The sequence below is a fragment of the Chlorocebus sabaeus genome, chromosome 20 (assembly GCF_047675955.1).
Source record: "Chlorocebus sabaeus isolate Y175 chromosome 20, mChlSab1.0.hap1, whole genome shotgun sequence".
Classification (NCBI taxonomy): domain Eukaryota; kingdom Metazoa; phylum Chordata; class Mammalia; order Primates; family Cercopithecidae; genus Chlorocebus; species Chlorocebus sabaeus.
In genome coordinates, this window is record NC_132923.1 from 126,944,968 (window position 1) to 126,965,416 (window position 20,449).

A 20,449-nucleotide genomic window follows, 5' to 3' on the forward strand; every position below is an offset into this window, starting at 1 on the left:
ATATGCATACTTATGTTTATTGCAGCACTATTTACAATAGCAAAGACTTGGAACCAACCCAAATGCCTATCAGTGATAGACTGGATAAAGAATGTGGCACAGGCTGGGCGTGGTGGCTCAAGCCTGTATGTAATCTCAGCACTTTGGGAGGCCGAGATGGGCGGATCATGAGGTCAGGAGATCGAGACCATCCTGGCTAACACAGTGAAACCCCATCTCTACTAAAAAATACAAAAAACTAGCCGGGCGAGGTGGTGGGCGCCTGTAGTCCTAGCTGCTTGGGAGGCTGAGGCAGGAGAATGGCGTAAACCCGGGAGGCGGAGCTTGCAGTGAGCTGAGATCCGGCCACTGCACTCCAGCCTGGGTGACAGAGCGAGACTCCGTCTCAAAAAAAAAAAAAAAAAGAATGTGGCACATATACACCATGGAATACTGTGCAGCCATAAAAAAGAATGAGATTGTGTCCTTTCCAGAGACATGGATGAAGCGGGAAGCCATCATTCTCAGCAAACTAACACAGGAACAGAAAACCAAACATTATATGTTCTCACTCATAAGTGGAAGTTGAACAATAACAAATGGACACAGGGAGGGGAACAGCACATACCAGGGCCTGTTGGGGGTCTGGGGGCAAGGGGAGGGAGAGCATTGAGACAAATACCTAATGCATGCAAAGCTTAAAACCTAGGTGACAGGTTGATAGGTACCCAAACCGCCATGGCACATGTATACATACCTGTGTAACAAACCTGCACATTCTGCACAGGTATCCTGGAACTTAAAGTAAAAAATAAATAAATAAATAAATATTTAAAAATGGCAAGTATGCTGCTGTTTGGTTAGCAAAAAATTAAATGACAAATAGAACAGCTGTCCGTGAATCCTTGAACAGTCCCTGTCCTTTGACCCCTTCCCTTGAAGTCAGGAATACAACGTTCCCCTCTGCTTCTTGGAAGGGTCTGAGCCCTGTAGACAGGAGTGATAATTGGCTGTTGTGGTAGTAGAAGAAATTAAAGCCCTTCAGAAGTAGGGGAAGATTCTCTTTTCATCTCTTTTTGAAAGAATGTGGGGACTTGGGTGGAAAGTTCCCCAGGGTTCCTTGATATTTTGGTGCTTTGATATCTAGAGGAATAAAAGAGCAATTAATTGCTATAAATGGCCTGTTCCTGTAGGGTTAGTCTGATGGTGGAGGGGGTGGCAGTGGTGGGTGACAGCTCTTCTATCCCAGGGCCATTGCTGGTTAAAGGGACACAGAGAACAGAGAGTCAGAGGTTTACAGCGATGTCTGACTTTAGGGGAGGCTTTTGAAATCCCGCTTTCTATGGAAACCACATCTGCCTCAGTACCTTGGGTCATCGAGCAACTTTCTTTTCAGCATTCATTGAAGACAGTGGTTTCCAGGCTGTCATTGGCCCCGCACCTCTCTCAGAACCAGTTTCTCGACGTGTTCTCTGGCAACCTTTCCCCCACTACAAGGCTGACAGCTGAGAGCCCTGTGGTTGTAGAAGAGTGGTTAGTAAAAGTGGGTGTAAAAGCACCCACTTTTTTATTTTTTTGAGATGGAGTCTCACACTGTTGCCCAGGCTGGAGTGCAGTGGCGTGATGTCAGTTCACTGCAACCTCTGCCTCCCGGGTTCAACCGATTGTCCTGCCTCAGCCTCCCGAGTAGCTGGGATTACAGGCGCCCGCCACCACACCCGGCTAATTTTTTGTATTTTTAGTAGATACAGGGTTTCACTGTGTTGGCCAGGCTGGTCTCGAATGCCTGACCTTGTGATCCACCTGTCTCGGCCTCCCAAAGTGCTGGGATTACAGGTGTGAGCCACCACGCCCGGCAAAAGTACCCATTTTTTACAGAACATGTGGTTGTCTACCACATTAATATATAACCACAGACCTGTGCCCTCACCATTCATTGGGATGATTGATATGTGCCTCGGAGATGCGAGGCACTGGGTCTTGCACCCCAGCAGAGCAGGTGGCACAGCTGGAGCGGGTGGGTAAGGCTCCCATTGCCCCTCACAGCCTCCTGCTTCTCCTGTGTCTCTGCCCCCTCAGCAGTCCATGCTCCTGCTCCATTAACCTGTGCAGGTGACCTGAACGATGAGCTCGTGTGTGGGAGGCAGAAGAAAAGAAAGCAGTGTTCTCAGATTCCTGCCAGAGGTGTACTGGGGGCATGTAGACATGCGGCTAGGCTGTAGGTCTGCGAACAAGCTGCAACTGTGCTTTTCGTGTGTTTCTAGCATGTGTCTGTGTTAGTTGATGTTTATGTACACAACTGTAGGTGTTCACCAAGCACACAGACACATACATGCACTGAGCACAGAGGCTGCGGGGTGCTGAGCTACCTGTGCCTTGCTTGTCATGTTAGATTTGGTAGGTGGGGCATTCTCTCGTGCAGGTGCGGGACTTGGGCATCAGCTGTCCTGGAGTGATGCATTCTGGTCCACAGTGTCTCTGAACATAGCGTCTCAATCAGACTTGGTGACTAAGCCAAGGGGAGCAGGGTGTGTGGTGTTGAGCGGACTGACCTGCTTCAGCCGGAAATGCCAGGCCAGCCGAGCTGCCGTCAGCACCTTATTTATCCCAGAGGTGTGGGTACGGGTTTCCTGGGCTTGCCAGACACACAGGTATTTCGGGACCGCGGCAGAGCCCGGCTCCACGAGCTTCCCACCAGCAGTTGTGCATCCTCAGCGTGGGGCGTGTGCTCCAGACCAAGCCCTGGCAGCTGCCTGGGCCCTCCTGACTCCTCCCATGACCCGTGTTCTGTGTTTCCGCAGGGCGGCACCTTCGTACTTCTGCCCGGCCACAGCCCTCCCCTCACAGTTGAGCACCTGTTTGCCTGAAGTCAATTTCCAGAAGCAGGTAAGGCCCCCAGGGGAAGGACTCTCTAATGTGGCCATATGGTAGTGTGGGGTGGGGGGTGAGGAATCGTCTTGGACGCCAGGCTCCAGGGCTGATCATGAAGTTAGCTCATCTGTTACCTTTCACCATGAGCCTTAATGGTGCTCATTTCTCCAGATGTGTTGGTTCTTCTGAAGAATGTTAGGGTGCTGCTGATTTCTTTTAGGCTAAGACATGTGCAGACTCTGGATAATATTTCATATAAGCTCTAGGAACCACCAATTCTGTGGCCTTGTATTTTTTGCAATGTAAACATCATGAAAATGTAAATTGTATGTTTTTAAATGTATTAGAATCTATCGCAGTGTGTTTTAAAGTGGACAAAACAAAAGATGAGTGCAGGGGCTGGAGGCAGCTCGTGTGTCTGAGGGAGCACTTTGCTGCCTGGCCTCGCCTGAGCTGACTTGACATCTTCCTAGCAGGTGCAAGACCACCCTGGGTATAAGTGGATATTCTAACATAGATAAATGTGGATGTTCAACAGCATTAGCTTCCAGTTTAAAAATAAAAAGGAGTGCAGGTGGCTGTGTTTGTATTCAGGGCCACTCGTGCCTGTCAAAGTGAGGCCAGCTTTCAAAGCTCTTTATTAGAATGAGTTGCATTTCCCAGACAGAGACCCATACAGGGAGCCACAGCCGTCCAGCCTCCAACTGCCACATGTAACTTTCAGCAGCCTTGTTCTCCAGGTTCCTCTTGTACTACGTCCTAATTCTTCTAAAGTGAGATCAACTGCTTAAAAGCTGGAGATTACATGGTGGTCGAGATTAGATCCCTACAAAGGCTGGGAAGGAGTGTGGTATCTGAGCGTGCCTCTTACAGATGCCCTTGGGTATCTCCCTGAGAACATGGTGTGGCCTGTGAAGCCAAGGCCAGTTCTCCTGTTGTGTGTACCTTTCACAGTGGTCGGGAGCCACTTCCTCACCATCCTTTTCTGACCAGCCAAGCTTCCTTCAACAGAGAGGCAGCTCCGAACCGTGTGTGTGTGTGTGTGTATGTGTGTGTAGTAGGAGTGTGTCTCTATCTAAATTGAAGATATGTACCTTAATGTCTCTTCATTGTGTTTGCCCCAATCAGATGTCATTTTCTGGGATGGCACCCACTTTTTGCAGAATGTGTGGTTGTCTACTACATAATATAATCACAGACCTGTCCCCTCACCATTAATTTGGATAGTTAATACTTGCCTGTTGTTTCTTTTCTGTTTTATTGTTTTTGTTTTTGTTTTTTGAGACGGAGTCTGACTCTGTCGCTCAGGCTGGAGGGCAATGGCATCATCTTGGCTCCAGGCAACTGCCACCTCCCAGGTTCAAGCGATTCTCCTGCCTCAGCCTCCGAGTAGCTGGGATTACAGGCGCCTGCCACCATGCCCAGCTAATTTTTTGTAGAGACTGGATTTCACCATGTTGGCCAGGCTAGTCTCATACTCTTAACCTCAGGTGATGTGCCCGCCTCGGCCTCCCAAAGTGCTAGGATTACAGGCGTGAGCCACTGTGCCTGGCCTGTTTCTTTTCATTTTCCTTTTTTTGGCTCACCTCTGACTTGGGCAGCTAACAGAAATTTTCTTAGGGTTTGGAGTGGAAGCTGCCCCATTTTAGACACTGGAATGTTTGTGGGAATAGCCAAGAAACCATAATTGAGAACCATCATTACTTTGGTTCTCACGTTCAAGGACTGGATTAATAATTAGTGTGTCTAATTTAGTTGCAGTTTTAGTTTATGTAATTTAAACATAGCCTAATGGAGACCAATTTTTGATCCCTGCAGGGGAAAATAAGATTTCTCAAGTGAAATGAATCTGATGCTTGTCAGAATTGTGATAAAAATTTAATAGCATGTTTGCTTGTATAGGTGACAGAGACATACTTTAGTATACTCATAGCACACCATGACTGAAATGTCTGTATTGTTTGGGTTGATTATGATTTATTCTGTCCAATTACGAGTTTGCTCCACACTGACACCCTTACTGCAGATGAGGAGAGAATTATGTAAGCCAGTCACGGTGTTTCTGTTTGGGTTGGAATGGGAAGGTTGGGAACGTGTGCTCCTGGCTGCGTTTCTGCTTCAGATCCAGCCCTGAGTGTGCCCTCTTGTTAGGCAGCAGGGCGGAATCAGCTCAAACTAGAGCTGGAAGAATTCTCCATGACCACACTTTTTAGAAAAGACAAGTCAAGGGTCTTCTCTGAAGCAAGAAGAACTGTCTCTTCCAGGGAAGTGAATTGAAGCAGGAGTAACCTGGCTCCAAAATGCAGGCACCAGTGACACCACAGGCCCATAGCTGGGCAGCCCAAGCCCTAGGAATCCCAGCGTGAGGCGCTGCACCAGCCGGGAAGACGGGGCGGCACCTATCAGTGCGAGCTGTTCATAGATGGCTTGTTGGACAGGGCAACATTCTGTAAAGCTGGCCCCATGGAGGCGGTCTGTGATGGAAGCAGTCTGATACGGAACTGACGCTCCTCTGGGAAGCACCTACTGTGTACCCGGACCACTGGCTCCTGTGTGGATGTGGCAGCAAAAACCAGACACCAATCCTTACCTGGGCAGGGCTGGTTCTCTGAATGAACAAATAGATCTTGCCCTGGGACCCGGGGCTGGAGTGTGGTTTGTGATAGTAGGATTGGAACAGGGAGAGCCAGAGCGGGAGTGATCTGCTTCCCACATTGGCTAAAGACTGGTGGGCTTAAACCGGGTGGTCTGGAGCCCTGGGAGAACCTGCAGGGAGTGGGGAGGAAGCAATGCTGGTGCTTTTGTGTGTGGCGACACCTAGTGGCCAGCTCCTTGTATTTCACCCTGTCTCTCACCAGGAGAGAGCAAATGAAAACTAGCCCTTAGGCACAGGACAGAATTGGAAGGTTTTACTCCTGGAAGTCCTAACTCCCAGCTCAAAGGCTTTCCGGAACATTTCAGATGTTCTTTGGAGAACACGATAGCCCAAGGCACACTACTTTGGAAGTGTGAGTCCTTTGTAAAAGCTAAATTTGGTTATGGGAGACTGGGTTAGGTACTTTGGTCTGTTAACACAATGACATTTGGGCCTAGATGGGTGTGAATATTGCAGAGTGGGAGAAGCTCAGACACCACAGGCTGTCTTACTATATTCCATTTAGTTAAGCGGACAGTATTTATTAAGTGCCTGCCAAGTGCTAGGCTCCCAGAAGACAGGAGTGAGCACAGCAGAGGGGGCCCTGGCCTTGCAGTAGGCAGGGGAGAGAGACAATAAGCAAGTTCTCCAACAGGGCACTTTCAGAAAATCAGGACAGGCGGGCATGGTGGCTCATGCCTGTTAATTCCAATATTTTCGGAGGCCGAGGCAGGAGGATTGCTTGAGGCCGGGAGTTTGAGACCAACCTGGCTGGGCAACATAGCAAGACCTCTACAAAAAAATTTAAAAGTGGCAGGGTGTTGTGGCGTGCTCCTGTGATCTCAGCTACTTAGGAGACTGAGGCAGGAGGATCGCTTGAGCCCAGGAGTTCAGGGCTGCAGTGAGTTCTGATCGTACCACTGTACCCCTGGGCACCAGAGCAACTGTCAGGGAAGGCTTCCCTAGGAAGGTGCCTTTACACCAAAACACAGGATGGAAAGAAGCCAGTTTCTGGCTAAGGGGACACCCAGTACGAAGGCTGCCAGAGGGAAAGAGCTTCTCAGCATGTTCTAGAATAGCCGAGCGCCAGGAAGGCAGAGCAAGGGGAAGAGGAAGAAGAGGCAGGCTGGGGATGGAGGCAGGGCTGACAGCGGAGCCCTCGCAGGGTCCTGGCAAGGGTTGCGAAATGCATTCTAAGGTAGGTTTAAGCAGGGAGTGATGTCATCTGTTTTGGCGAGGATGAGGTGGGAGGATCAGTTGAGCCCAGGAGTTTGAGACCAGCCTGGGCAACATAGCAAGACTTTTTCTACAGAAAAAAATTTTTAAAATGAGCCAAGCGTGGTGATGTGCACCTGTGATCCTAGCTACTCAGGAGGCTGAGTTGGGAGGATTGCTAAAGCCCAGCAGGTCGATGCTGTAGTGAGCTATGATCATGCCACTGCTCTCCAGTCTGGGCGGCAGAGGGAGACCCTGTGTCAAAAAAAAAAAAAAAAAAAAAAAAAAATCATAAGATCATTCTGGCTATTGTGTAGAGAAAAGGACAAGAAGTGAAGTGGGGGGATCATGAGGAGGTCACGTAGTAACCCAGATCCAGGTGGCCACTGGGGAAGAGGTGGAGACCACATCATCATCCACACCCAGGTTCGGGGTACAAGGTTCACCCCATGAGGCTGTGTAGAGTCCAGCTCCAGACCCACAGTGCTCCACATCTAGTGAAGTGAAAGGAAGTGAGAATGGGTCAGTGTGAGGAGTGATGCCCCAGAACAGAGCTTCCCTGCTCAGCTGCACAGGAAGTTACGGCCTTCCCCACGCTGGGGTGCACCCTGGCCCTGGGGAGTGGCTGGGGGTCCCTCTCATCAGAGACCACTCCTGGGGCAGTTTACTCCTCTTTCCTAGCTCCCAGTTATCACTTAGGCTGTTTTCTGAGCCCAGGAGGAGGTGGAAGGGGAGCAGACATCAGAGTAAGAGAGTCTGGGCTATAGGGATTTAGCAGAAGTTGCTGGAAAGAGACCTGTGCCACATCAAGCATGCAGCTGCTATTAGCTTATTGTGTGCACTTTGAGGGCGAGGGCCCCATTAGCTTATGGGGAATGAGCAGTTGACAAGTACCTACAGGGAGGCTGCTGCCCAGGCTCTGGCACATTGCTGAGGCTGCCCTCTGCACAGAGAGCCACCCTACCTGGGAAAGCCCATTGGTCCAGGGCTTGCTGGTCTTGGAGCGACGGATGGTGCGAAGAGTTCTTGGCCCTCCAGCTTGGTTCTGTGGTTCCCCGAGCGCAGTTCCTTGGCACCAGGGCTGATAAGGCTCCACCCCAGCAGCTGCTGCGTTATTTCTGACTCATCCAGGAGTTACCAGTGTGTAACCCAAGCCCCTCCATACCCAGCTTCCTCTCCTCTAGCTCCTCCTGGAGGGAGGGGGCTCTGGACTTCTCTCCTGGGGCTTTCTACAGGTTAGGTCCCTGCTGCATGTGGACACGCTGCTGGCCTTCCCAGCTGCTTGCAGGAGCTACCCTCTGACAGGTGGGGTGGGTTTGAGGTAGCAAGCCCTACAGCCCTGGGCCACTGTCTTTCCATCGAGGGACCTCTTGGAGCCCAGCTCAGGAGCCACAACCCTGGCCTCTTAAACTTGTCAGGGGCTTTTGGCGAGGGAGCCGTCTCAGTGTTTGGGGGCTGGGCAATGATCACACGGTTTCTCGAGCCAAAGACCCTAACCAGCTGCCTCTGATCCCATCACTTTTTTTGCTCCTTGTGGAAGTTGCTTCTTCTGAAAACCTGGGACATTTGGGGCTTCATGCACCACGTGTCTTAGGGCTTATAGCAGGAGCTTTGCTCTGGGGTGACTGGCAGGCAGAAATAACCAGCAGTTCAGTCATCTCAGTTTCCCTGGACCCAGCAGCTCCATGCACAGAGGAAGCAGGCAGGCCAGCCCCTGCAGCGCGTGCTGGAGAACAGAGCTGCTCAGTCCAGCCGGCTGGGATCAGCGTGGGTGAGGGAGGAACCCTGTACCTCGCCACCTGCCCCATGCTCCCAGAAGGGAGACTGCGGGTGGAAAGGGGCTCCTGGGAGGAGTGAGGGTCACTAGCAGGTGTCAGTGTCCCAGTATGTCACATCCTGATCTCTTCCCTTTTGATGCTGTTGCTTGCTCTGCAGGAGTCCCCAGAGCCGGGCAGGGGGATGAACCGCGAGGGAGCTCCCGGGAAGAGTCCGGAGGAGATGTACATTCAGCAGAAGGTCCGAGTGCTGCTCATGCTGCGGAAGATGGGATCAAACGTGAGTGCCTGCGGGATGTCAGGCAGTGGGCCCCCAGGGAGGGGCTCCCAGGCAGGGGCCCTGCTGGGCTGTTGGAGGGCAGAGCCATGGGCTGAGGAGGGGCTGCTGGGCCTATGGCTTGGCTCTAGGGCTGCTTCCAGCCCCCCAGGCACAGAGCCTAGTGCTTCGAGTTCTGGGGGCACTGCTGGGCAGTCTGCCTACCCCCATGCCAGGTTGGGGCCAGACGGGTGAGAGCCTCAAGGCCCTGACCTTCTTTTTCTCCCCCTCGCAATCCCGAAAGTCTTCTCTTCCAGGGGGTAGCTCAGGGACAACTTGGCAGGACAGGAGCTGAGACGGCAGCAGGCATGCGGGTGTAGGGGTATTTCTCAAAAAGAGCGGAGGGACATGGAATCGCCCCTCAGCCTTCTGGGCAGGACCTATGTCTTCCACTGACCCTGTACTAGACCATACCCTAATCTCAGATTCAGTCTGAGTGGCAAGGCCTTTGGACCCCTGGACCAAGTTTAAGCAGGGTGGGAGGGGGGGATGTGCTGGTCCTGAAAGCAAAGGGGTCAAATCTCAGGAATAGAGGCCCGAGAAGCAAAGGAGGACGCACCATCCAGGAACCAAGCAGGCCTGGGCGGTGCCTCCAGGGGTGCAGGTGCCTTTCAGGGAACAGGTGCATGCTGCCCCTCACCACAGCTCTCTCCTGCAGCTGACAGCCAGCGAGGAGGAGTTCCTGCGCACCTATGCAGGGGTGGTCAACAGCCAGCTCAGCCAGCTGCCTCCGCACTCCATTGACCAGGGTGAGTCGGCGGCAGAGGGGCTGGGGCAGTGGCTTCCCTTAGAAAGTGTAGCTCCAGCCCTCTTTGATGGGTGATCCATGAGACTCAGGACTGCCTAGGAGGGGCTACAGCTCCCTCCACCCACAGAGCTGAGCCAGGGAGCCTCCGGAACCTCCCACCTGATCCCATCTCCTTCCTCAGGTGGGAGCCAAAGACTCTACAAGACAAATGGCAGGAAGAGGCAGGAAATGGAGATGTCTGGGTGCCCTCATAACTGCAGAGACTGCTTATTGCATTTCCTTAACCTTTGGCCTGACCCCTACCCACCCAGCACCCTGTCCAGGAGAGAGAAACTGCCCTTGTGTGCTAGGACAATGCTGTCACTGTTGTCCTGAGCACAGGCCACATTGTGGGTGGTGTGGTCCTGGCTGTGGCCAGGAGGAATGCGCCTAAGGCCTGATGTCTCTGTGCACCTGAGGGGGTTCTATCTTTTTTGGGTGACCTCAGCCAATCAGCATGGTAGCAGGCAGGGTGTGAGTGTTCGTTGTGTAGCAAGCACCATCGCTTCATTCTATTGTCGGTAGCTACTATTAGTATTATTAATGCTTCCACTTAACAGGCAAGGAAACTGGGATTTGGGAGCAGTAAGTCACTTGGCCATGCAGCCAGCTGGTTACTGGGAGTCTCAGGATGTGCACCTGTGCCTGAGGAGCGCTTCACTGTCTGCCATCTTGCCCATGATGGGATCACTGGACAGCTCCATGTCCCTTGGCTGCTTAGCAAGGTTCTCCTTCTCTAAAAGGCTTATCATGACATGGAGGCCCAGTATTCTGACCAGCATCTCCATAGAGTCCTTTCCTTTTATTCTCTTTATGCTTTGTTGGAATGACTGGCCATGAAATATTGCAACCTGTGGCATGTCCAGACACGAGCAGGCGCCCAGAAGCAGAGTGCTGACGGCTGCGTTTGCTGTGCTATGAAGCTGGCTGGCATGCGGGGCCTGACCTAGATCACCAGCCAACCCTTGTTCTCCTGGATATCTTAGGGCTCTGCCCTGGCACATGGGCCTATTCCCAAGCGCCAATGCTGGGTGTGACCTGGCTTGTGCACCCAACTCAGCAGAAACTCAGCAGAAGCTCAGGGAGCTCCCTGGGACAGCAGCTCACCACGCACAGCCTGCCTGGGTGTGTCTGCCCAGGTGTGCCTCCTGGATCATGCAGCAGCCTGTTCTGTGTGGCGCTGGCTCCCGCCCCATCCTGGGATCTCTTGGGTGAGGTCTGTTCTCTTCCAGGGCTAATCTGGGTTTCTAGCATGGCACCCTCTACCCTGGCTTCTGACTCATGTCAACCTGAAACCTTCAGGCTTCTGATCCCTGGGGACTCACCTTCCTTCCCACCTGGTCTTGGTCACTGAGTTAACCTGAATTTGAGCTGGGATGGTAAGAAAGCCTCCAGTTGAATACTCTTGGGAAAAAATCAAAATAAGAGACATCAGGCCGGGCGCGGTGGCTCACACCTGTAATCCCAGCACTTTGGGAGGCCGAGGCGGATGGATCACAAGGTCAAGAGATCGAGACCATGGTGAAACCCCGTCTCTACTAAAAAATAGAAAAAAAATTAGCCGGGCGCAGTGGCGGGCGCCTGTAGTCCCAGCTACTCGGGAGGCTGAGGCAGGAGAATGGCGTGAACCCAGGAGGCGGAGCTTGCAGTGAGCCGAGATTGCGCCACTGCACTCCAGCCTGGGCGACAGAGCGAGACTCTGTCTCAAAAAAAAAAAAAAAAAAAAGAGACATCAAAATGTAGGATCATATGTCAGTATAAAAAGCAGCAAAGGCCGGGTGCCGTGGCTCATGCCTGTAATCCCAGCACTTTGGGAGGCCAAGGCGGGTGGATCATCTGAGGTCAGGAGTTCGAGACCAGCCTGGCCAGCATGGTGAAACCCCATCTATACTAAAAATACAAAATTTAGCTGGGCATGGTAGCATGCACCTGTAATTCCAGCTACTCGGGAGGCTAAGGCAGGAGAATCACTTGAACCCGGGAGGCAGAGGCTGCAATGCGCCGAGATCTCACTACTGCATGTCCAGCCTGGGCAATAGAGCAAGACTCCATCTCAGAAAAAAAACACACAAAAAAAAGCCAGGCGTTGTGGCGGGTGCCTGTAGTCCCAGCTGCTCAGGAGGCTGAGGCAGGAGGATGGCCATGAACCCAGGAGACGGAGCTTGCAGTGAGCCGAGATCATGCCACTGCACTCCAGCCTGGGCGACAGAGCAAGACTCTGTCTCAAACAACAATAAAAAATTGTTAGGGGGATAGGACTATATAAGAAACTTTAACTTTCTGAGTCACACATTTTTGTAAAACAAATATTTTAACATTGTACATTTGTTTCTTTGTCATAAGGGAAAGTTAAAGTATTTTAGGAGAACTCTTTATCTTGCCTACCTGAACCAACAGTTGAGAATAAAAATGAACTCTGCCAAGTTGTTGAGGAAAGTCAGTGACCCCACTTAGCTGTTGACCTTGCCCTGAAACTGCTGAGCAGTCGGAGCAAGCCGGCAGCTGTGACCAACTGTGTGGGCCGTGGAGTCTGGGCCCTTCGGGGTGGTTGGTGTCCACAGCTACTTCTTTCTCTGGAGAGAGGGCTCCTGGAGCTGAAGCTGGAGCCAGGGAGGACCCCAGGGAATTGTTGGCGAATAGGTGGTGGGAGTCATTCCCTGCTGCTGGGGCACCCCTACCTCTGACCTGGCTGCCGGGGCCTGAGCCACACAGGAGACCTGAGTTGCAGGAGGCTCTGAGAATTCTGTGGACTGGGAGTGGAGAGGGGAGGGGTCAGCTATGCCTGGAAGCGTTTCACAAGCATAGTATTTTCTTTGCGAGCCTAACGACACCACAAACAAACACAACAATAACAACAGAACTGCAGTCAACCCATTCCCATAGTGAACTTACCATGTGAGGGCAGGACCCTGCATCTCTGCCTGCGCCATGTGGCCAAATGAATCTCTGTTAAAATCTCACCTGCCAGCCTTCTCCATCGCAGGGCCAATCTCAGCTGATGCTGCAGGGTCCTGCTGTCAGAGGCGGAGACACCGCTTAGGTGGCAGAAGCCCTGGATTGTTGTCTCCAGGGATTGGGGCAGGATGCAGGGGCCAGAGCAGGGTGCAGGGACTGCCATGATGGACTCCAAAGGCCTGGAGCCTGCAGGTAATGGCCTGCCGTGCACCTCCTGCCCACTAGGTGGCGCTGTCTCTCAGCAAATGCTCCAGGCTGCTCTAAGTGTTCCCTGAGCCAGAGGAGACTCCATGTCCCCGGGGACTCCCCTAGCAGGGGGTCTGAGGCAGACCCTCCAACGGACAGCACCCGACATTGGTCCTGAGGGTCTGGCCGCCACCTTTAGCCCTGCACATGCTTCCCCTCCAGGGCTGGAGGGGTCTGGTACCTAGGGCACTGCTCCTTTCCTTGAGGCTCAGGGAGGGGGCCATAGGCACCCCTTTACCCCCCACCCTTTGATTCTTTCCTCAGTCACATTTGTTGAGTATCTATGGGGAGCCAGGCAGGTGCTGGAGACCCTGGGGGTGGGGGCCTACCCTTAAGGCCTCACTAGTGGTTCCAGCAGAGGCCCCAGTGGCCCGCCAGTTCCCAGCCTGCCTGGCCTCTGCTGGGCTGAGACCACCAATGACAGCCTCCTTTCCCTCCCTTGTCCTTCACGTCATCCCCACCAGTTGTTTTCCACTCCCTTCCCTCAGTCACACTGGCATCCTCCAGGGTTGCCTCCTCTCTTCTCCCTGTCCCACACGCACTCCTGTGACCTCAACCGACAGCATGGTCAGCTGACTGTTGGCCAACATCACCACAACCACCCATGCCCAGCCAACGTGGATTTTCCACCTGTGCTCTGCCCTGACCAATGCCCAGCAAGTATGCAGCACCTGAGGACTCAGCCTGGACTCCTCTCTTCCCCAGGAACCTGATTGATTACTGAGTCCATCGTAAGGCTCCTCGGACCTGCTTCATTCTCTCCCTCTCCTTTCGAGCCCCCTCTTGGACTGAGCCCATATTCACTCTTGTCTCACTGCTTCAGATCACTCCTATCTGGCATCTCGACTTGTCATCTTGCCCCCTCAGGTCTGCCCTCTACCCCTAGACAGCTGGAGAGACTTTTGGAGGCTTAGAGTGACATTAGTGGGTCTCTACTCAACCTTTTTTTTTTTTTTTTGAGAAGGCGTTTTGCTCTGTCGCCCAGGCTGGAGTGCAGTGGCGGAATCTCAGCTCACTGCGCCCTCCACCTTCCCAGTTCAAGTGATTCTTCTGCCTCAGCCTCTCGAGTAGCTGGGGTTACAGGCGCCCGCCACCATACTCAGTGAATTAGAGATGGAGTTTCACCATGTTGCCCGGGCTGGTCTCAAACTCCTGACCTCCGATGATCCACACACTTTGGCCTCCCAAAGTGCTGGGATTATAGGCAGGAGCTGCCATGCCTGACCTCCACCCGATTTAAAATCATTCGGTGGCTCCCCACTGCCTTAAGATAAAATCCAGCCCCTTTAGCTTGGCGAGCAAGACCTGACCTCACACTGTAAAGGGCCGTAGTGAATGGCCGTGTTCATGCCTTTCTGCCACTGCATTTGCCTTTTGGCCACCAGGAACCAGCCTACATCCCCACCTTGCTCCCCTGCCCCCTGCAGCCTGGGCCAGGCCCTCCTGTCACATGTGCATGCACCTCGGCTGGGCTGCACCCACACTGTCTCCTAATCCATCTATTGACCAGACTCTGAGCTCCTTGAGCTTGGAACTGTGGCTTCTGTCTTATTATTTCTGGGGGTGGGACCACTAAGCCCCTAGTCATGCTTGGACAAATAAATGAACTAGGTTCTAGTCCCCAAGGGTGTCTAAGCAGACCTGGCAACCAGGGGAACTAGGCTTTGAACCAGAGGAAGTCAGTACTTCTCGGGAAGATTGCCCGGCTGGGAAGGGGCAGCTGCAGGAATGGGGAGGGCCAGAGCTTCCCGAAGCAGGCCCTGTGGAGTGCTGAGTCCAGGCCTCTCTCATGGCCAGTGTGGCTCCCTCTAATGGCTAATGATTTTTTTTTCCCAGTTATAGAATTGTGCATAGTCATTGTAAACTGGGGAATGAGAGAAAGAGCCGAAAAGTTTGAAACATTGAATCCTACTACGTAGCCATAATCTCTCTTACCCTTTGTTAAGTTTCCTGTCATCCTTTCACAAACATGCATACATCGGTAGCACAAGGCCAGGACCATAAACATTTTAATACCTTAATACCCCCCCCTTTTTTTTTTTTGAGATAGAGTCTTGTTCTGTTGGCGCAATCTCGGCTCACTGCAAACTCCACCTCCCGAGTTCACACCATTCTCCTGCCTCAGCCTTCTGAGTAGCTGGGACTACAGGTGCCTGCCATCACGCCTGGCTAATTTTTTTTTTTTTTTTTGAGACGGAGTCTCGCTCTGTTGCCCAGGCTGGAGTGCAGTGGCCGGATCTCAGCTCACCTGCAAGCTCCGCCTCCCGGGTTTACGCCATTCTCCTGCCTCAGCCTCCCAAGTAGCTGGGACTACAGGCGCCCGCCACCTCGCCCGGCTAGTTTTTTGTATTTTTTTTCGTAGAGACAGGGTTTCACCGTGTTAGCCAGGATGGTCTCGATCTCCTGACCTCGTGATCCGCCCGTCTCGGCCTCCCAAAGTGCTGGGATTACAGGCTTGAGCCACCGCGCCCGGCCTTTTTTTTTTTTTTTTTTTTTTTTTTTTAGTAGAGATGGGGTTTCACCTTGTTAACCAGGATGGTCTCGATCTCCTGACCTCATGATCCACCCACCTCGACCTCCCAAAGTGCTGGGATTATAGGCGTGAGCCACTGCACCCAGCTTTAATACCCATTTTTAACATGCATTTTTTACTATATTTTGCTGTGCTCTTAAATAATTTCCAAGAAAACTTTTTTTTTTCTTTTTTTTTGAGACGGAGTCTTACTCTGTCACCCAGGCTGGAGTGCAGTGTTGCTATCTTGGCTCACTGCAACCTCAGCCTCACAGGTTCAAGCAATTATCTTGCCTCAGCCTCCCAAGTAACTGGGATTACAGGCGCATGCCACCATGCCCAGCTAATTTTTGTATATTTAGTAGGGATGGGGTTTCACCATGTTGGCCAGGCTGGTTTCAAACTCCTGACTTCACATGATCTGCCTGCCTTGGCCTCCCAAGGTGCTGGGATTATAGGCATGAGATATTGCACCCAGCCCGGTCACATGCTTTTTTAAGCGGGACGGTGTTTACTTGAGGAACAGGTATGATTTGGGCGGTTAGGTATTTCAGAAAGGGGCAGAACAAACGGGGAACACCTTCTGCTGCAGTTTTACCCTGGGCCCTCCACCTATGGGTGCCTTCCGATATGCTGGTTCCCTGAAAGCTCTGGGTCTGTTCTTGCCTCAGTGCCGCACTGGGGTGGTGCCCAGCAAGTACAGTTCCAGGCCTCTGATGGCTCTTTGAAAAGGCCACCCATGGCCAGTCACCTGTAGAACTGTCATCCTCCTACAGTGCCTCAGAATAGGCCCTTGTCCAGCCAGGCACGGTGGCTCATGCCTGTAATCTCAGCACTTTGGGAAGCCGAGGCGGGCGGATCACAAGGTCAGGAGATTGAGACCATCCTGGCTAACATGGCTAACATGGTAAAACTCCGTCTCTACTAAAAATACAAAAAATTAGCCGGGCGAGGTGGTAGGCGCCTGTAGTCCCAGCTACTCAGGAGACTGAGGCAGGAGAATGGCATGAACCCGGGAGGCGGAGCTTGCAGTGAGCCGAGATTGTGCCATTGCACTCCAGCCTGGGCGACAGAGCGAGACTCCGTCTCGAAAAAATAAAGAAAGAAAAAAGAATAGGCCCTTGTTGAGGTGTTGCTGAGAGGGACACTGCCTAGACTTGGCTCATTTTGTCAAGGAAGCTCCTTTTTTCTCTGCCTGGGGACCTCCTGGGGCCATGCCCTGGTCTGCTGCTGCCCTTGTCTCTGGGAGCTGTGTGCTGGCACGGGGGCTCCCAGGCTTGTTCTGCCTCCACCTGATCACACGCTTTCTCCAAGAGACTTTCCAGGGAAGGTTCCCCCAGCTGCGGCCAGCCAGGCTTTCCCCTTTGGAAGCTGAGGCTGCTGGTTCAGGGTCTGCTGCCAGAGAGCCTAAACTAGGTCAGTTGGCTTGAGGGTTACACTGGGAACCTTGTTAAAATATCTGTGGTCACGGGTAGATCAGCAGAAACCAGGCTGTGAGGAAACAGCTTCTCCTTTCATAGAATGGCATGAGGGAGACAGCTCTCTGCTTCCTTGACCCCCTCAGCGGTCCTGCCCTGTTTTAGGGGTGGTGGCCTGATCTCCATGTTACAGATCAGTGTGGAAAGTTCTTCCTGGAATCCCCCTCAACAGCCTTCCAGCCTCTGTTCTTTCACTTCCTTCACAAAGCCCTCTCTGACCCCTTCCAAGTCAGCATGTGCCCCGGAGCTCCATGCCAGCCTTACTTTCGTCGGGAGCCCCTCGGGGCCAGGGTCTGGGCCATGTTCACCATCACACACGAGTCCCCCGTCCCGCCTCTGGTGCAGTGTAGGTGTCTGCTGGATGGATGCCTGGACTGCGCCTTCCAGGGCCAGGCTGCTCGAGCAGCTCCTCCCTGGGGGCAGCCGGCTGGGCCCCTCCTTTGCACCAGCCCGGTGCTGTGTGGGTGATCTGCTGGGCTTTCTGGGTCCCCTGTCTCCCCGAGTGTGGCTTGGAGGCTTCTCCCAGGGGCTCCAGGCGGTAACAGATGCTGCACCGAAATTACAGTCAGGCCCAGGGAGAATTCTAGTCTATGGGATGGGAAGCTAATCTTTTTTAACTTTAATCAACACTTACATGAGAATTACCTGTAACCTAATAACAGAATTGAACCCAAAATCACCTCTATATTGAACTGAACAGAAATCAGCCAGGAGGGTTTGGTGTATAAGTTGTGTCACTGAAAAAGGGGGAAAAAGAATCCCGAGAAAAGCGAGAAATGTGCTGAAGTGCAGGGCCAGCCGCTTACTCAGCACCTGGCTGCGGCTCCAGAGAGGGTCGCTTTGACCCCATCACCCAGCGTCATGGGTTCTGTTGTTTAGAACTGAAAACAGACACCCGAATGGCCTCAGAGAAGTCCTTGTGTGACTCTACACTTCCCCCCACCGAGCCCCAGTAAGAGGCGGGCCCTGTCAGAGAGGGGCATTGAGGGCTGCTGCATCCAACGGCTGGACAGTTCCGCTCGCATCAGGCCACAGTTGCTGTGTGCTAGGCATGGTGCCACCCCACAGCACTCCCTGTGACCTCCTGGACCAGCAGAGCAGACGGGTGTGTGAACTGATGCATAAAGGGCTTTGGGCTGAGGGAGGGGAGACCACCTAGGAAGCCATAGAGAAGAGGTGCTGTTTGTATGGGGCCTTGGAGAATGCATGCGGACGTGCATGTAGAGAAACTGGTGGGAAGGATGCTACAGGATTCTCCTCCAGAATGCTGGGCAAGAAGGCATGACAGCTTGGGGTCGGGCGGAGGTCAGGGGACGGTCTGTAGCACTGAGTTCTCGGAGCATCCTGTACACATTTGCACACCTCAATCACTGAGGGTGCTTGTTAAAATGCAGACTCCTGGGCCCTGCCATAGCTCCAGAATGCCTGCCAGATGAGCCTGGGAATCTGCATTTTATGCAAGCTCCCAAGGTGATTCAATTCTCATGCCCACTAAAATTTGAGAATATGCAAGGATGGGGCAGGCACGGTGGCACATGCCTGTAATCCCAACACTTTGGGAGGCTGAGGTAGGAGATCACTTGAGTCCAGGAGTTTGAGACCAGCCTGAGCAACATAGTGAGACCCTGTCTCTATTGAAGGTGTATATATAAAAGAAAAAGAAAAAAAGAGAGAGAGGATATGTCAGGGTTTTAGGTGAAGAACTGGTCATCTCTGTCCCTTCTTGGCAATCAAAGCTTCCTGGTCTATGAGAGCTTATATTTTGGGGAACCAAGGAGTTCGAATAAAGGGAATGACCACCTTACCTGGGAAGACATATCACAAAGGTCATGTGTGTGTCAAGCTCAGCAGGGATGGGAGGGTGGGAACAGAGTGAGATGGACTTTGGGGAGCACGTCTGGGATTAGAACAGAGCAGGGATAGAGCCCCAAGAGCAACCCTGCAGGATGTCGTTTATGATGCTTTATGCTGTGGATGTTATCCTGTGGCTAGTTAGATTGTGGATGGATTCATCACGTTTTGCAGATAAGTAAACTGAGGCTAGATGTGCAGGGACTTCCCCCGGGATACACAGCTAGTCAGAGTCAGACCCAGGCTGGGTATCAGCTCCAGGGTCTTGGTACTGGGGTACCACAAGGGACTCCAAGCCTGGGAGGGCCTTTAGCTGCCTCCTGAGCTCTTGTTGGCTGTTCCACGAGGCCTGGTGTCTCTGCTGGGAGCTGGCTCAGCAGCTCAGCGACTCGGTGCACATCCACACAGCACTGGCTGCTGCAGTGCCACCGCCCAGCAGCCTCCTGTGCCCGTGATGGTTGTCAGCCTGGAGCCCAGGAGGCCCCCCTGAGTCTGGTGCTGCTTTGGCTGCTAAGGCCCTGGTGGATCAGTGACCGCCGTCCCCATAGCAACCCGAGTGTCAAGCTGTCTCTGGGTAAAAGTCATCCCCTGGGGACTTGGGGGCATCAGAGCTGAGATGTATAGAACACCCAGCTCATAGCCCCAAGCTGCTGAAAACAGCACATGCCACCAGCAGGTCTTGCTTTGTCTGGGAGGAGGCCCAGTCCAGGGTGGTACCTGAGTTTTGTCCCCTTCAGAAATGCTTCCCTTTGGAGGAGCGTCTGGGTCCTGTTTTTCCAGGTAGCTTTTCCCTAGAGCTGGTAGTTCAGCCACTGCTGTTTTGGATAGCCAGGTAGCAGATGCTAGTTGGTATTAATAGCAAGATTAATGAACTCTTGGGAGGAGGAAAAGGTACCACAACCAAAAACCATATGGTCAGAGAAGGGGATGAGACACAGAGTGGGCGTTGTCCTGGACACTTGGGAGCACGTGGTCGCATTCCCTCTCCAGCCTGGTCTGCCATGTGTGTGAAGGATGGGCCCTGGGCTTGCCAGGTGGCATTCCCTGGACGGTTGTGAAGCACTTAGCCAATGTTAGCTCCCTCTGCTGATGGTGACTCACAAAGGGAGCTCCCCGCATCCGCCATGAGAATTTGCAGACCCTGAAGATTTCAGGTTACATTTCTGAGTTTTCACGCCCCACATTTTTACCCTCTTTAGGAAGGAGTAAGGCTCCTGAGGAGTTCAGGAGGCCTCCAGATACCTGACCCCAGAATGTCTGACACTGTGTGGGAAAGTTCTGGCCAGCCAGGAAGGGGGCGGTGGTGAGGAGTTCAGTAGTGGTCTTGCAGGATGGTGTGGCAGAAGCTCCCAGTCCCCAGGGCACATGGTTGTGGGGAGCTGGGCCTGGAAGAATCCTGATTCTTTTTTTTTTTTTGAGAGATGAAGTCTTGCTCTGTTGCTCATGCCAGAATGCAGAATGCAGTGGCGTGATCTTGGCTCACTGCAACTCCACCTCCCAGGTTCAAGCGACTCTCCTGCCTCAGCTTCCCAAGTAGCTGGTACTACAGGCATACGCCACCATGCCCAGCTAACTTTTGTATTTTTTTAGTGGAGACGGGGTTTCACCACGTTGGCCAGGCTGGTCTTGAACTCCTGACCTCAGGTGATCCACCTGCCTCAGCCTCTTAAAGTGCTGGGATTACAGGCATGAGCCACCACACCCGGCCTAGAATCCCAGTTCTCAGTTGGGTGATGCAGGAATGTCCATCTGTGACTGAAGTCCCCCTTTTTCTCCAGGGACATTGTACAGGGCTGTGCCCTGCCTGATCTGCGGAGCCTGCAGGGCCT

At 52.8% G+C, this 20,449-nt stretch overlaps 1 protein-coding gene across 2 annotated transcripts in view; it reads left to right on the plus strand.

The window, feature by feature from the left end:
• CTNNBIP1 (catenin beta interacting protein 1) overlaps positions 1–20,449 on the plus strand; it is a 64,027-nt gene that overhangs the window by 30,718 nt on the left and 12,860 nt on the right. The window contains exons 1-4 of one of the 2 annotated variants that reach the window (XM_007980620.3): positions 2,612–2,630; positions 2,781–2,865; positions 8,636–8,755; positions 9,450–9,540. In XM_007980620.3, coding sequence (XP_007978811.2) covers positions 8,660–8,755; positions 9,450–9,540 — 187 coding nt within the window. In that variant the 5' untranslated portion in view covers positions 2,612–2,630; positions 2,781–2,865; positions 8,636–8,659. Of the gene's footprint in view, positions 1–2,611; positions 2,631–2,780; positions 2,866–8,635; positions 8,756–9,449; positions 9,541–20,449 lie in introns of those variants that run through there. The other variant, XM_007980624.3, reaches the window with a different exon arrangement.